At 46.0% G+C, this 15,641-nt stretch overlaps 1 protein-coding gene across 5 annotated transcripts in view; it reads left to right on the top strand.

The window, feature by feature from the left end:
• rarga (retinoic acid receptor gamma a) overlaps positions 1–15,641 on the top strand; it is a 42,882-nt gene that overhangs the window by 10,005 nt on the left and 17,236 nt on the right. For 3 of the 5 annotated variants that reach the window (XM_034144554.1, XM_034144553.1, XM_034144555.1), the window contains one exon: positions 2,888–3,255. In XM_034144554.1, the coding sequence (XP_034000445.1) occupies positions 3,087–3,255 (169 nt within the window). In that variant the 5' untranslated portion in view covers positions 2,888–3,086. Of the gene's footprint in view, positions 1–2,887; positions 3,256–13,095; positions 13,733–15,641 lie in introns of those variants that run through there. The other 2 variants (XM_034144556.1, XM_034144557.1) reach the window with 2 other exon arrangements.

Genomic DNA, 15,641 nt, shown 5'->3' with positions numbered 1-15,641 from the left:
AAGTGGGGAGGCCCTCCATGCCCATTTGGCCCTGGCTAACAGGGGATGAGGTCACTCCAAATTCCCCTTATCCCCTTATAGCCCCAGACGGGCTGGCGAAGTGAACCTACCACAGGACCCAACATAAAAAATAAATGGCTCTGTAAAAAGCTGCTGGACTGATGTGACTCATTAAAAAACACTGGCGCCAACTCTTTTATTAATTCATTATTGTGTTTGGGGAGAGTAAAGTTACTGGGTTCTATTTTAAAAGGCTGAGTGTGTCTCTCAGTACTCTTAAGGTTTTTTTTTTCTCAGATTCTTTCCTTTAATGACATATGTGCGAACGTACAGTGGCACTGCGGTTTATTTTGCCGAGTTAGGATTTTCGAACTCATTAAAGGCTTTGCTTTTGATTGATATACTGTCGTTTCCCTGTATGGGAATACAAAAATCACATGGCTACTCTCTTTTTCTCACACATCTTCCTTTTTCTCTCTTCTCTGAGCACTCATAGACAGATTGCGCTGCCTTTAAGGGGCCTGGTTTGAGTTCATGAGGCAGATACCCAAACGGGCCAAATGCTGGCCAAGTACATACTCATAACACACACACACACACACACACACACACACACACACACACACACACACACACACACACGTACACACACACACACACACCACACACACACACACACACACACACACACCACATTATGAGCCTTTGAGTTTCTGGCAGTTTTGTTTTTCCAGTCTCTACCTCTTCTCCCATTAGGCCCACTGTGAAATCTTTAGTGATGTTTTTGTGTGTTAGCCACACAGTGGAACCGCTGCACAGGGTCATGGTACAAGTTGTATAAGCAGTAGAGAGATGGAAATGGGGTGTGGGTGGGGGGAGGTGGGGGAGAAAGGATTGAGTATAAGGACATGATTATAGAGAGGAGATGTGGGGTGGGTCAGAAAAGGGAAAGAAATCACAAGTAGTTTAGATTAGTTAGATTGAATAAGATTGGGAAAGAAATGCAGAGAGGAAGAAGGAAAGAAAAAGAAAGATGGCAGCATGGCTGTGTTGGCAGTATGGGGGTTGGTGCCTATCGGCGGCTGCTCCTTCCTGAAACGTGGCCACCCGAGCCTGCCTGGGCCCTGAATGCACATGTGGAACAGTTTACTGTAATGGAACTCTAAATTAGTGGTGGTTTGAAGCTGCCTGCAGCAGTAGGGTGTAATTAACTGGCTCTGTTGAAAGAGAAAGAGCCAGAAAGCGAGGCAGTGAGGGAGCCAGAGCCCTGGAAAAGGCGGTGTGTGTGTGTGTGTGTGTGTGTGTGTGTGTGTGTGTGTGTGTGTGTGTGTGTGTGTGTGTGTGTGTGTGTGTGTGTGTGTGTGTGTGTGTGTGTGTGTGTGTGTGTGTGTGTGTGTGTGTGTGTGTGTGTGTGTGTGTGTGTGTGTGTGTGTGTGTGTGTGTGTGTGTGTGTGTGTGTGTGTGTGTGTGTGTGTGTGTGTGTGTGTGTGTGTGTGTGTGTGTGTGTGTGTGTGTGTGTGTGTGTGTGTGTGTGTGTGTGTGTGTGTGTGTGTGTGCTGTGTGTGTGTGTGTGTGTGTGTGTGTGTTCTCACCACATGTGTAGAGGTTTTTCTTTTTTCCCCTGATTGCCTCTGTTGTGTTTCAACTATGAGGTTCATATGTGTGCATCTTGGAAAGTTCTGCCTCTTTTTCCTGGGCACGGCGCCACCTCTTAGTGCCCCCCAGTGCCCAGACCCTGTCACTGTTCCTCAGTGCGGTTTTCGCTCAGTTCAGCAGTTCACCAGTTCAGCCTTAGATCTTTCCCCCCCCCCCCTCATTTCTTTGTTTATACCGAATTCATTACCAAGATTTTTTTTCCCTGTCTTTTCTCCCGGATTCACAAGCCACAGCAGTTCCAAATTCCTTGGCTCTGCTCTTTTTCAAAAGCCACATTTAAAAAACAAGCAGATCACACCACCCCACTCATGAAATCACGCTAGAAAAGCAAAAGGCAAACAAAAGAAAACATGAAAAAGAAAATGGGAGGCTTTTCTGGGATTTTTGTTCCCCTCTTGTTTTAACAGTCAACAGTGGGGCATAACTGCAGCCTTGTCCACACGTAAGCCTGTCTGTGCCTACTGTGTGGAGTCAAAGTGAGGAGCGGGCTGCAGGAGGCTAGGGCCACAATGACTCTGTGGGATGGGAGCCTCAAGAGAAGATAGTTGGAAGTGACAGCAGCAGTTAGCAATCAGTGGATCTCATTTTCCCTACCCTCTACCCCCATCACCACCACCCCTTCCCTTCTTCATGCTCTGGACCCCGTGTCTGGGCCTCTGGTCCTGGGGGAGAGCGGCAGAGAGGCAGGCTGCTGTGCTAGGCTGGCAGCAGGAACAGAGGAGCTCTTTATAGTAGAGTTCTGGTGATTTAAATCATATGGCATAGCCTGGAATCACTGTAGAAGTCTGGAAGCTCTTCAAAACTGCAAGAACAAGAGCTCTCTCTCTTTTTCTCTCTCACTTTCCCCCCCTCCCTGCTTCCCTCCCGCTCTTCCCTGTTATAACTTTTTCCAAACTTCTTTCTTATTTTCTTTTCCCCTCGCCCAGTCCCAGTTTTTCTGGCTTCTCCTCTCACAGCTCACTCATTCTTTTACTCTAACGTCTTTATCTGTTTTGGTTCTCGCCGCCCTTCCTCACTTCCTCTTTCCATCCCATTCTCTCATACCTGATGCTATGAAATTGCACATCCTTCTTACATTAGAGCGGTAGATGAACTGTTATCTATCCCAGAATTGAATGGATCACAGTCTCAGAGTTGAAATGAGGTGAATTGTGTTTGTTGTTCTGATTGTATTATCATGCCAATTCACACTTATATGTGGTAACACATCCCTTTGCCCTCTCTTCTGCAGAAAACTGAATTGGATGACCCTTCTAAAGGAGAGACACTAAAACCAGAGGCCTCTTCATCACTCATCCATTCCCGACGTCCTGAGAATCTACTAAAGGACACAGATTTCAGCTTTTTTTTCGGGGATTTTTCCAGGTGTTGTGAGAACTGTTACTTTCACCCAGCGGCCTGCTGCGGACCCCTGGGTGTGCTCTGTCGCCATGGCTACCAATAGGGAACAGCAGGTGGGTCACATGACTGGCTTCCCACCTGCTGTCTACCCCTTCGCCTTCAACTCCATGAGGAGCCACTCCCCTTTCGACCTGCTGGCCAACAGCAGCCTGTTTGGGAGATTCGGTGCTGACCTGCCTAAAGAGATGGCCGCTCTCTGTAAGTGATTTTCTGTGTGTTTGACTTTTCCTCCCTCAAACATATAATTTTCTAATTCAACTCTTACTTCATATAGGTCCATACCTCCCTTTAAGTCAAGCCACATTATACAATTTAAACAAGCACTGGAAAAGGGAAATACTGCTATTTAAATTGCACTTCATTATGTGTAATTGTGTGGAAATGGAAAACCTTAGGGTCTGTTTGCGATATAGGACAAAGTGGTATAAAAAAATCCCCCAAAAGACCATGAAGAAAAAAGGCCACTTTCATCAATACAATGATTACTCTGCTCCTGTGGTTTCCGTATAGATGCTCGTAGATGGTGTGGTTATGACCACAAACTGTGTGTGTGTGTGTGTGTGTGTGTGTGTGTGTGTGTGTGTGTGTGTGTGTGTGTGTGTGTGTGTGTGTGTGTGTGTGTGTGTGTGTGTGTGTGTGTGTGTGTGTGTGTGTGTGTGTGTGGTGTGTGTGTGTGTGTGTGTGTGTGTGTGTGTGTGTGTGGTGTGTGTGTGTGTGTGTGTTTGTGTGTGTGTGTGTGTGTGTGTGTGTGTGTGTGTGTGTGTGTGTGTGTGTGTGTGTGTGTGTGTGTGTGTGTGTGTGTGTGTGTGTGTGTGTGTGTGTGTGTGTGTGTGTGTGTGTGTGTGTGTGTGTGTGTGTGTGGACCTCTCACAGTGCTTTTGTGAGGCAGTCAACCCACAGGTCTGCAATTAGAGACACAACAACATTCTTTCAGTGTGAGGTGATGAGTGCTCTGAGCATCAACAAATATTTGAAAATGAGCACTACTTCAATTCAAAGACTTAGCTGACTGTTTATTCCGAAATTAGCATACCCCACACCGTATTATAGAAAGAAATGTGAGATCAAACAACCAGACGAACCAGCAGCAAACTTCAGCAGTGTCGGGCTAGTTGTTTCAGACCTGACCACAGGGGGCACTGTTGTATGCAGGAGTATAAGAAAGGGAAGATGGAAGTTACACACTATAAGAGTACAAAGAGGAGATTGTTGGCAACTGAGAACGTTTTTCTATCAGGGAAAAACTAGCCAGATTTTACACACTGCGGACATACATTGCTCATTGTTTGAAACACCTGCTAGTTTCGAAAGGCAGTGTTTTGATCAGCATCAGGATTCTAGGTCAGGGAGTATCCTCTCATAAAACCACTGCTGCTGAGGCTGTGAGGGTGAGAGACAGAAAGAGAGAGACTTTCGTTGAGGTTAGGGTGTGAGGTAAAGGTAAGCAGGGAGTTATTTGAAATGTTATCTGGGCGCAGTGTTAAAGGGGCGGCAGGTGGTGGTGGGTGGTAGGTGGTGGAGGGGCTATAATGGGTGTGGGTGGCAACAGCTGAGTGCATATCCTGAGAGCCCCCCTGCCTGTGTGTGCAGTCCCCCTCTCTCCCCTACCACAGCATGCCTGAGCACCTCTCCAGCCTTTCAGACGTCAATCACTACCTCACCCCCTCCCTCCTTCCTCCTCGTCGCTGCTGCCCACCTAATCCTCAAGGTATTTTCACAGAACCAGAGAGAGAGAGAGAGAGAGAGAGATGCGGAGAAGAGAGCGAGACGAGAAGCGATGAAGGAGGGAGCGTGAGAGGAGAGAGAGAGAGAGCGATAGAGAACGAGAGAGAGAGAGGCGGAGGACGGAAGAGCGAGAGAGAGAGCGCGAGAGAGCGAGAGAGAGAGAGAGCACCTGGGGGTAATGTCCTAGTGTGGTGGAATCCAAGAACACACCCTGCTAGGAAAACACACAGACACACACTTATAAACACAACACCAGAGACTCTTCCCACTCTGTCTCTCTCTTCCTCTGTCTCTCTCTACCTCTCTCTCTCCGTCACACACACACACACACACACACACACACACACACACACACACACACACACACACACACACACACACACACACACACACACACACACACACACACACACACACACACACACACACCCATACACTAGGGCCCTTCTTTCATCTAAAAACTAGAAACATACTGAGTGAAACCCCACTGCACTGACAGATGGATTATTTTTGGTTTTTACACTGGAATGAGTTAAAACAAAAACAAGCATCAAAGCATAAACAGACACAAGCAACCACTTGCACCGGGCCCTCAGTCACACATGACTGCCTGTACTGACACATCCACGCTGGCAGTAGTATCGTTCACAAGGGTTAAAGACAGCAATTATTTGGTTTAAGCTCTGTCAGAGCTTAAACAAGGCTGGGGTCAAAGATTAAGTCTGGATCATAGTGACAATTAGTGATGACTCAGCGTTATCTGTGTGTATTGTAGTGGACTTTTTTTCGTTCGACCTCTTCTTTGGCTGATCAAATCAATGTCAATATTGGACTTATATTATACTGTGAATATAAAGACAGTTTTTTTTTCTAGAAGTAATAACTAATCAAATAACTAATTTTATCTTTTTTTTAGACACTTAATTACCTCTAAAAAATATATCAAGAGTGGTGACTAATGAGCTCTTAATCATAGCTGTTTTTATTATTGGAGTAATAATATTTTTAAGAAATAGTGAGACATGCAAGATCACAGAGCAAAATGATGTTCTCAACGCTTTTTAGATTTTCTATGTTGGAATAACCAGTTAATGGACTAACTGTTTGGCACTAGACATGCTACAGCTTATTTTGTGCTAAAGCTGTTTCAAAATATGTGTGAATATTAGTTTGGGTTTGGCCAGTGGACCAAAAACTATCAGCTGTTAGTATCGCCTTTTTAAAACATTATTTTGGTGTATCGCTTTAAGAGGAATGTTACAAGTTATTTTACTGACAGCAGTCTTGTTCCCCACTCTCTTAAACGTTAGCGGGGAAGACAAAAGGCCTTGGTTTGGACATTCCCCAGGCCCTGTTTTTCTTCTCCTTCTACTTCTTCTCCATGAGTTAACAGGCCTGCTCATTGTTGTCAGGGCTGTCTGTGTGTGTTTGTGTGTGTGCAGTAAATAGGACTGCATTATTGCCTGGCTACAGGCCTCTTTGCGTAATTTTTTGTTAGAAAGACAGCCCAGGTGACACCTACCTTTGTTGGGCGTGCCTGCTGTGCCGACAGGTTGGAGCGCCTCCCACGGCGGCGCTGTGTTTTGGCACCAGAGTGTCTTTGGAAATACCTGTTTTGCACAGAGGTGGTAAGAGACAGGAGAGGGGAGGGATGGTTGTGTTTGCACATGAAGAGATAGAAGGCTTGTCTTTATTCTTGATGCATACATGGAGGAAGTGGCCCTAGAAAACCTTAGTGCTTTACTTTCAACACGTGTGGGTGAGGTTCACTGACCATGTGGGTGTCCTGCAAGACTCCCACCCTTACCACCCATGTCTTTATAAATTCTCAAAGGAGTTTGTTCATCCATGAGAGGGTCTGACGGCTCTCTGTGTGTAGCAGAGGCTGTTATCAGTTGATCCCTGTCATTATGGGAGCCCTTCAAACAAACAGTTGGAAGCCCATTAAGGCCACTTACTATGTGATAACATCACCACTGAGCCCTGAAACACCTCTATAAGCTTTCACCAATCGGGGCCGGAGCCCTGGCCCCAAAGCCAGTCACAGGGATGTTTTGAAAAGCTAGTAGGTCATTTCCTACAGCCCACATGGCTTGGACCAAAATCTGCAGTCCTTTTCTGTGCTTGGACTTCACATCCAGACCTCAATTTTGCGCATTATGTTGAGTGATGAACTCATAAGGGGCTCAGCTGTGAACGTTTTTGGCTGCATCACAGTGGGATGAAATTAAAAGCATTGTATTAATAGATAGGAATGAATAGCATGTTGAAACTTGTGTAAACGCTGCCTCAGTCTGCTCAGTTGTGCCTCTGCTGGAGATAAAGCGAACAGATGTTTAGTTTATGTACAGTGTGTGTTGGGAATGGATTTAAACCACACACACACACACACACACACACGCACACTCGCGCACACAAACATTAGCATACTGGCTGCCGAGCCAAATGCATCCATATGTGCACACGCACGCACGCACGCACGCACCATTAAGTCAGACAGACTATGAAAAGGACCAAGATGTTCCAGCAGAAAAGAATATCCTCATGCAGAGTGACATAATTAAAAACACTCATTGCATTCTTAAACTCACATACACAAGGAGGTCATGTTGGCTTAGGGAGCTCGGGGAGTTGCGTAAAGGAGCCATTTTGGTGGGAAAATGTGGAATGAGAGGGAATGTTAAAGCGAAACTTTAAATGGAGGATAGGGACATCAGGGAAAGATTTCGCCTAGCAGAGTGAAGCCTTCTCCGCTGGATATGGGCAGAGCACAAACAGCACATTGTACGGCTGTATTTATTTTCCTAAAGGTTGAAGTGCCGGGTTTCAGCCCAGCCTCGATGGAGGTGCTGTAGGTGGGTATGTGACTGACTGTGAGTGTGGGTATACTGTATATTTGAGGCAGGGAGGGGGACGAAAGAGAAAGTGAGCTGTGTATGGATATTAAAATGAGGAGCCCTGCTGGCCCTCACTTCCTTGAAGTCACAAGCTTCCGTACAAACGCAGAAAGAGTCCCCTCTTTCATTTTTTCTCTCCCCGTTTGCTCTTTTAAAAACTGCGAAAGTCCCTCAGAGACACCTGAAAATTTGATTTTCTGTTTGAAAGCCGATCCATCTCTGACCTCTTTCCATCTCTCTGTCATTTGTGATCTCTGTTAGATTTATTGAAGGGGCCTGAGCCTGGGGTGAAAACATTTTAAATGAGGATTTCAAAGAATTTCAGGAGAATTTCAGGAATGAGAGAAATATATTTGGGATTAATAGTAGCCTATTATGTTCTCGTTGCATATGGATAACAATCATTTAAAAGACTGAAATAAAACATTGGAAGTGATTGTAACGGCCCCTACACACGGCGGCGTGCGTTGACGCTTCAACGCTTCTGCCCATTCACTTTGAATGGGGTGACGTCACGCTTCGCCGAACTGCATTGTGGGAGCAAAGCGTAGCTTTTCTCGCGGTGCTCGCTGCAAAAGTAGAGCAATGTTCTACTTTTGAAGCTTCGACGGAAGCGTGCGCCAATCGAATCATATGCCAGTACAAGTTCTAGCCAATCAAATCGCTGCTTGTGTTCTCCGGGGCGGGAGATTCAGGTGATTGGTTGTTGGTCGAGCTTCAGATATGCCCGTCGGCAAGCGACAACGCACGCCGCCGTGTGTAGGGGCCGTAATGGTGTATACGGGTGTATTTAAAAACATATTAATAATATAATAATAATAATAAAAACAATGTTGTATTTATTTTTAACGAAGAACAACATCTTTAGTCTAAATATAAAGTATATACATACATTTGTTGATTTATTGTATAGGTACAATTGTGGATAAGACTACAAATATAATCTCTAACCTTCAACGGGTTTGTATTTTTGAATCAATGTAAAGATACTACTACATTAAATTATGAACCATCCAGTTGGTACATCATTATGAGTGTCAAAAACATAATTAGTAAAAAAAAGGGCCATTAAGGAGCCATCTGCTCGCTGGCACCTCTGCTCCTGTGACCATGATCCAAATAGCAAATTAGCATCGCTAGGACTGGACCATTTGTGTACTTGTGTGTGATGACAGCACGTTCAGCGCTTGATCTATCAGTGAGACCGGAGCCTCCACTGCTTTAATAAACAGCCCTGCATCATCTGACATCCCCGCTTTCATCTCCCTTGGCGACTGCTCTCTTCAAGATGACAGCTCTCCAAGGCGCTCCCCTTTCTTTTTGGAAATCGATTCCCCTCACATTGCTCTTTTCTATTTTGTATCCAGCACTGGCCTTGATTCAATAGATGAGGGGGGAATGAGCTGAGCATAAAGGATGACTTTGTTTCCCAGTCAATTTAAAGCACCAACTGACAGAGGTTTTGTGAAACTGGGTGGAATATCTGCTCCTCCGATGATATCCACCTAAACCCTTTAGGCTTATGCTCTCTTGAATTCCCTTGCTCTTTTCTCATACTTTCTTTCTCCTCAGCCTCCACCTTGGATTTCCTCTCGTTATCCCTCTGTGCAAGTTTGAGCCAATTTGCCCTAAGTGCTGGAAACTTTCTGAAAGTTTGCGTGTTTGTGTATAAGTCTGTTGGTGCTTGTGTGTGTGTGTGCGCTTGCTTGTGCCTGCATGCCTGCGTGTGTGGAAAGTCAGCAAAAGTTGCTGGTAAGGGAGAGGCCACAGAGTTTACTACAGCTCTGACATGATGACAGATGAAGATAAAGAGGCTACTATTAAAAATGGGAGGGGTCTGTTTTCAGATGCGTCTTCGTGGGCACGTGCAAGACAAAGAGCGCGCAATGGCGAGAAATGAGGGATGGGCTCTCAGAAGACGTGGGAGGGCGCGTAGGCACAGGGCGGGCCTACAAGAACAAGACGGGCTTGGGGGGGGGGGTATATTTTTGGCCGCACAACTAAAAGATCTCGCTTTTTTTCCCACAAAACACGGGTAGCAAAATGTCATGACAGTGCAGATAGAGGGAGAAAGAGGGACAGAGAGTGAAAAACACTTTCTGAAAGATGGCCAAGAGTGATAGAGCTCTGAAAAGTAGCTCTGTTAGGCCTTCGCTGGGACCAGCACCTGAACAGAGGCCAACATGGCCGCCGCCACGAAAAGGGCTCCCCGTGTCATACTTCACCTTCCTCTCATCCCTCATCTGTGACACATCAGGTATCTTCAGAGATATGAGATTGTGAGTGGGTTAGGTAGATGAGTGGATAAGGTTACATGTCTTGTCAGAGCTGAACATGTGTAAAACCCGCGGCTGGTCGAGCAGTTGATGGATGTGATGAGTGAGAACGCTTGGATTGTGCTCTAACAAACATAGGAGGTTCATCATTTATAAAACGGCAATTGGTTTTGGGTGTATGGACCTCATTTTTTTTGTTTAGAAAGCACAGCCTATACAGTATAGGACCTCTGTGTGTGTTTCTGAGTAACCTGAAACTGTCTGCAGTGAGAGGGCGCTCTGTGCTGGTGTTCAGTGTCTCTATCATCACCGGCAATCTGTTTCAGCACGTCCACACACTGCACATATGTTCACATCAGCGCTGCAAAAGCTCTACATTCCTTTCAAAATCACTGTGCTGCGTTTAGTGCATAGGCATTTATAAACAAGCCGTCTTTATTGCCTCACACACCACTGTGTTGTTGACTGCCTGGCTAGAACCTGAATGACTATATAGAGAGGAAGTGGCAACAATGTGTTGTATACGTCTTATCTGTAATCGGCATCAGAGTGTCAGACAGTAGTAAAGCCTTATTTTCCTGGGCTCCAGCCCACGTGGAACTATAAGCAGTCTGGGAGCAGCTGATTGAGCTATCTACTGTACAGATAAAGACATGAAACATCATATCACAAAAGAAACATTCAAATATTTTGAATGAGAGCAGAAGTCTGGTCTAATCGGAGCAATTACATTTGATTAAATGCAGCAGTCTCACAAAAGGGCCAGTGAGTTGGCAGCCACTGAAAATGAAACATTTCCAAAAGCAGAAACAAAAGCAGAGCATTTTGTCAACTAAAACAAATCATGCTGTTATGGGTAAAAAATTGCCATAGGGAACTTGATGAAATGGGGGAGAGTATTAGGGAGAGTGATGGAGAGACTTGTGAGCCAGAGAGTGAGCGAGAGAGGGAGGGAGGGCAGGATAAGTTTGGGGGGAAAGTTAGTGGCCCAGTGGGGGTTTCTTCTAGAGTTCAACCTCTCTGGCTGGGGAAGGAAGAGGAGGAGGGAGGGGAGGCAGGGACCGGCCTGGGTCAGCAGCAGTATGGAGTATGTGTAGATTAGATGTCTAAACTCACTCTGCAAACCCTCTGAAGCACTGGAAGACTCTCAGATCACAGTGCTGTGCCAATAAGAGGAAAACCTGGGGTTAGTGGTCTGAATTACAGTCTCAAACACAGTAACAATGAAATGTAAAAACCACCAGAGAGTCGGATAAGGTCCATACATCTCCAAAAACAAAATCATTTTGAAGTGTAAGTACATGATATTATAAATCGATTGTATTGGCCTCATCAGTCCAGAGAGCAGCCCTGGCAAACAACACTGATGTTACAAGGAACATTTGAACACCAGGGGATTAGCCAGTTTAAAGTTTCCAGGATGCTGTTTGAAACTAGCTGCGAGAAAGAAAAAAACAACACAGGAAACAGACGAAAGACGAGTGTGAGAAGAATGCCTGTGGATCATAAACATTTGACTCGTGGCAGCGATGATTTAATCTGAAATGCATTAAGATCAGGACATTCTTTTTGAATTATTGTGTAATTGGGTAGAGAGCGAAAAGGAAGAGAGTAACTTTTAACAACAAACTGTTAGCAGGGGCATCTTTGATAGATAACAGTTTGTTTTCTTGACCCACTGTTCTCTCTTGCTGTCATAAAGCTTCCTCTTTATGACCTGACAGCTGTATGAAGAAACACATCAAACTACTGATGTTGTTTACTGTTTTATGCAACAAAAGAGCCGTTAAATGTGTGAGTGCGTGAGTGAGCTGTATCAACCCGAATGTGTGTATGAGTGTGCCAGCCTAACAAAATAAACACAAGATCCCAACCGAAGCAAAAGCTTAAAGGTCAATAAACATTTTGATCAAAATCCTTCAAAATAGCCCGAAATGTGAAGGCACCGTTTTTTTTTTTCATGAGACAGGAAAAAGAGTGAAGTGTGAGACGGACGAGGAGGAGGAGGGAGGGCAGTGTGTGTTTATGGAGAGCGTAGCCAGCAGCACAGATTGACAGGAAATGTTGTCTTTTTTGCCTGCTGGGCTGTACCACTTGTACTTGCCTGACAGGGGGGAGATGAATGTGAGAGGCACACAAACCAAAGCCATTCTATTATCATACATCTCCCATTGTATCAAGCTGTTTGCTTTAGCCCGGCCAGAGTCTATCCGTCTGCTGAGCAACAGTTAGGATCAGTGACAGGCTTTTTTATTGACCGCAGACCGCCTATTGATTTCCTTTGATTTACCGCCACTGCTATGTTTTAAATTGAATTATTTTAGATATACAAAGAACAGCCTGTGTTAAAGAAGGGCTAAATGTGGAAGGGCACATTTTCTGGCTCAGTGATACATTAAGGGGGCACATTAAAATGAATACTTACACAACAACATCACATCTGTATCGTTGCATCTGTATTTCCTAATGATGGTTGCTCAGAGATTTATCACAAACAAGGTCAAGAGAACCTGTGAGAAGTGTGTCCAGCACATGGTGTGTTTGTATATTGGGGGTATTTGTCTCTGTAAATGCACTGCGGGGATTGAGCAAGGCAGCCCTCATTCATCACTGTTAAAGCACTTCCAGGGGGAGAGACGGAGCGTACTGCCCATCCTCTGTTCCCTCAAACAGACAGAGCGAGAGGAGGAGGGATTTACCCTGGCATCTGGTTTCTGGGTTCAACCACGACACAATGTTCTGTCTCGCTCTCTCTCTCTCCGGCTCTCTTTCTCACACACACACACACACACATACTCACTCGGCCAGTGGCTGGACTTTAATATGGTTATGATTAGAGACGGGGGCTCAGGGAAGGGAGGGGAGGGGGCTCATATTTACTGCAGGGGAATTGGGGGAGGTGCGATGGAAAGAGAGACAGAGACAGGGACCAGATCTGAATGGGACACGAGGGGAGGGGGACCGTGTTTGTTTGCATTCTGTGCTGGAATATGAAACACAAAAGCAGCACGGACAAAAAAAGCAAAAGAAGAATAGCAGTAGAGTTTTGTCCTCTAACCAGATCAGTTCTTTCTCTAGTGCAGGCTCTGCTGGCCGGCCCCCTCTCCTCCCTCTCCCTCCCTGCTCCCCCCACCTCCTCCTGGGTCCCTCTCTCGGGCCCTCCCTCTCTAGCATTCTCTCTCTCACTCTCTCTCCACCCCCTTTCAGAGCGTCATGCCGAGGCAGTTGGTTCGCTCCGCCGTGTCTGGGGCTCAGCGAGAGCTGTGAGAGGCTGTTATTTAGGTCTGTTACAGCAGACAGGGAGCAGCTCACCCAAGGGCAGGGGGAGAAGAGAGAGTCAAAGAGAGAGAGTCAGAGTAACGCTCAGCTCAGCCAGGCAGGAACCAGATCTGCATTCCAGCTGAGAGGGAGAGAGGGGAAACTCCAGCATCGGCAGGAAAGGGCAGCAGAGAGAGTGACAGCCAGAGATAAGTGGAGGCAGGGAAGGGAAGGTAGCAGATCCGGCTAGCTGTTGCTGCTGCTGTTTGTTATTGTCACTGCCTCAGCGAGTGACGTGAGCGCTGGAAGCAGGGCAGGACGCAGGCAGGACTGAGGGCTCTTAGTGATTTTTTGCTGAGGGCGGGGGGGGTGCCATGTTTGACTGTATGGAGGCTCTGGGAATGGGCCCCCGTCAGCTCTATGATGTCACCAGCCGCGGTGCATGCATGCTGCGGAAGGCAAGCCCCTTCTTTGCCGGGCTGGACCCCTTCGCCTGGACGGGCAGTGCCAGTGTTCAGTGTAAGTGGCATCCTGTTTGGATTTCTTGTATGACACCGTCACGTCTTTCTTTCTCCGTCTTTCCCTCTCTCTTTCTCTCTCTCACTCACTCACACACACACGCTCTTCCTCTCTCTCTCTGCCTTATTGCTGGCTTGCTTACCCCTCAGGGCTCAACCAAGGGGGCTGCTGTCAGGGGCTACAGAGCAGCACAGGAAAAGACTGGGACAGACAGTCTCCTCTCCTCTCCTCCTCAAGCCCCCCCCCGCAACACACACACACACACACACACACACACACACACACACACACACACACACACACACACACACACACACACACACAGCCCAAAGCCAGTTTGAGCTGCTCAACCATCTGAAAGAAACTCTGCTATGATATGATCTGCACTGTGTGTGTGTGTGTGTGTTTGTGTACTTGTATGTATGTATGTGTGTGTGTGTGTCCATGTTTGACTTCTGGGTTTAAGCATATGGAGTCAAGTTTCAATGACAATGTGAAGCCACCTGAGGTTTGACCTTGCCAGGTGCTGTATACTAAAAACAAAACTATGAGTGTACCCAGATGAAAGACTAAAAGAGTTATGTGTGTGTGACAGGAAGAGAAAACACTGACGTTTTGAATACACAAACAGGTTTGGTTCATCTTTGACACTTCAAAGTTTGGTTTCCTATTCATTTCTCACAAAAAGTTATTGGCAAATATTTCCTGTTTAATAATACAGATGTTGAAAGTTTTGTTCAGCCTGCCGCAGTCCTCATAGGTCAGAGAATTGTTTATGCTTCTGGATACAAGATGGATAATGATATTCCTCTGGAGCCATGAATTAATAAGTAGATGAATTATTTAAAGTATAAATGAATAAATTAGTAATGTAGTCTAAATAAGCAGAGGGATATTCTAGCAAGCTTTTCTTTCTCCAGTTTTCTCTGTCAGACTCTCATTTCCCCTGGCTCTGCTTCCGCCTCTGACTTTAGACAAGTCTCTGAATCTAACAACAGGCCTGTCTCCGGACAGACAAAACTGGGGTCCATTTCCATACACTTACAGGGGGCCGCAACTGTTGTGAGAGAGCGTGTGAGAGTAGAAAAGGAGTGGGGGTGTGTATGCATGGTATGGTGGGAGAAGTGTGGAGAGAGTCAAGCCAGAGATGACAGTGGAAAAACAATCAAGAACACAAGAAGAGATAGAGCGGTGGGAATAACAGCACGACTGTGTTGTTGTTTTTGGAAAGACTTTTGAATTTAGTTCTGAATTTTTTTGTTTGGTATTTTCCTGTTTGTTCGTCATCCTGCTTTTTGTTCCTTTTCGCTGCCTCTTGGGGGGAGTCATCTGTCTTCATTAATCGTGAAGACACCAGCGTTTCAGTGGCTGTCATGCACACTGGCTGAGCTTTAATGAAGACAGATGCCCTGTCATTGGAGGCCGAGGCCAGGGGGGGACTCCAGCCTGCTCAGCCTGCTCTGTTAGCTAGGGAAGCCCTGATGATAACAAGATGAGATTTGTTTATTTAATCAATCACACTTCTATGGCCTTTCCTTTTAGCCCATTCACACACATTTTGAAAATTAGGCCTCCAGATTCCAGAAGAACATTTTCCATTGGCTCTTTGTTTCAGAAAATCAAAGAGCTAAAAAAGTCCAGAGAAGCTGCCCCGAGGGTATGGGAGCTGAGACTAACAGAGCAGAGCAAAGTGGAGGCTGGTGTGGTGTACTGTTTCAAGCCCTCTGTGCCCAATAACCTTTGTAAACAAGGCAGCCCTATCCCCACATGAGGAGCCATAATGCCTCTCTTCGCAGAAGCAGTTGCCCCTCATTGTCCTCATCAATGAGGCTGATGAATTGATGTTTGAGTCTGATATCTCATTAAGCCGCCCCAGCTGCACAACAGAGGGACCTGTCTCGCTTCTAAA

Source organism: Trematomus bernacchii, unplaced genomic scaffold (assembly GCF_902827165.1).
Source record: "Trematomus bernacchii unplaced genomic scaffold, fTreBer1.1, whole genome shotgun sequence".
Classification (NCBI taxonomy): domain Eukaryota; kingdom Metazoa; phylum Chordata; class Actinopteri; order Perciformes; family Nototheniidae; genus Trematomus; species Trematomus bernacchii.
The sequence above is the reverse complement of the archived record's forward strand: the minus strand, read 5'-3'. Positions and strand labels throughout refer to the sequence as shown.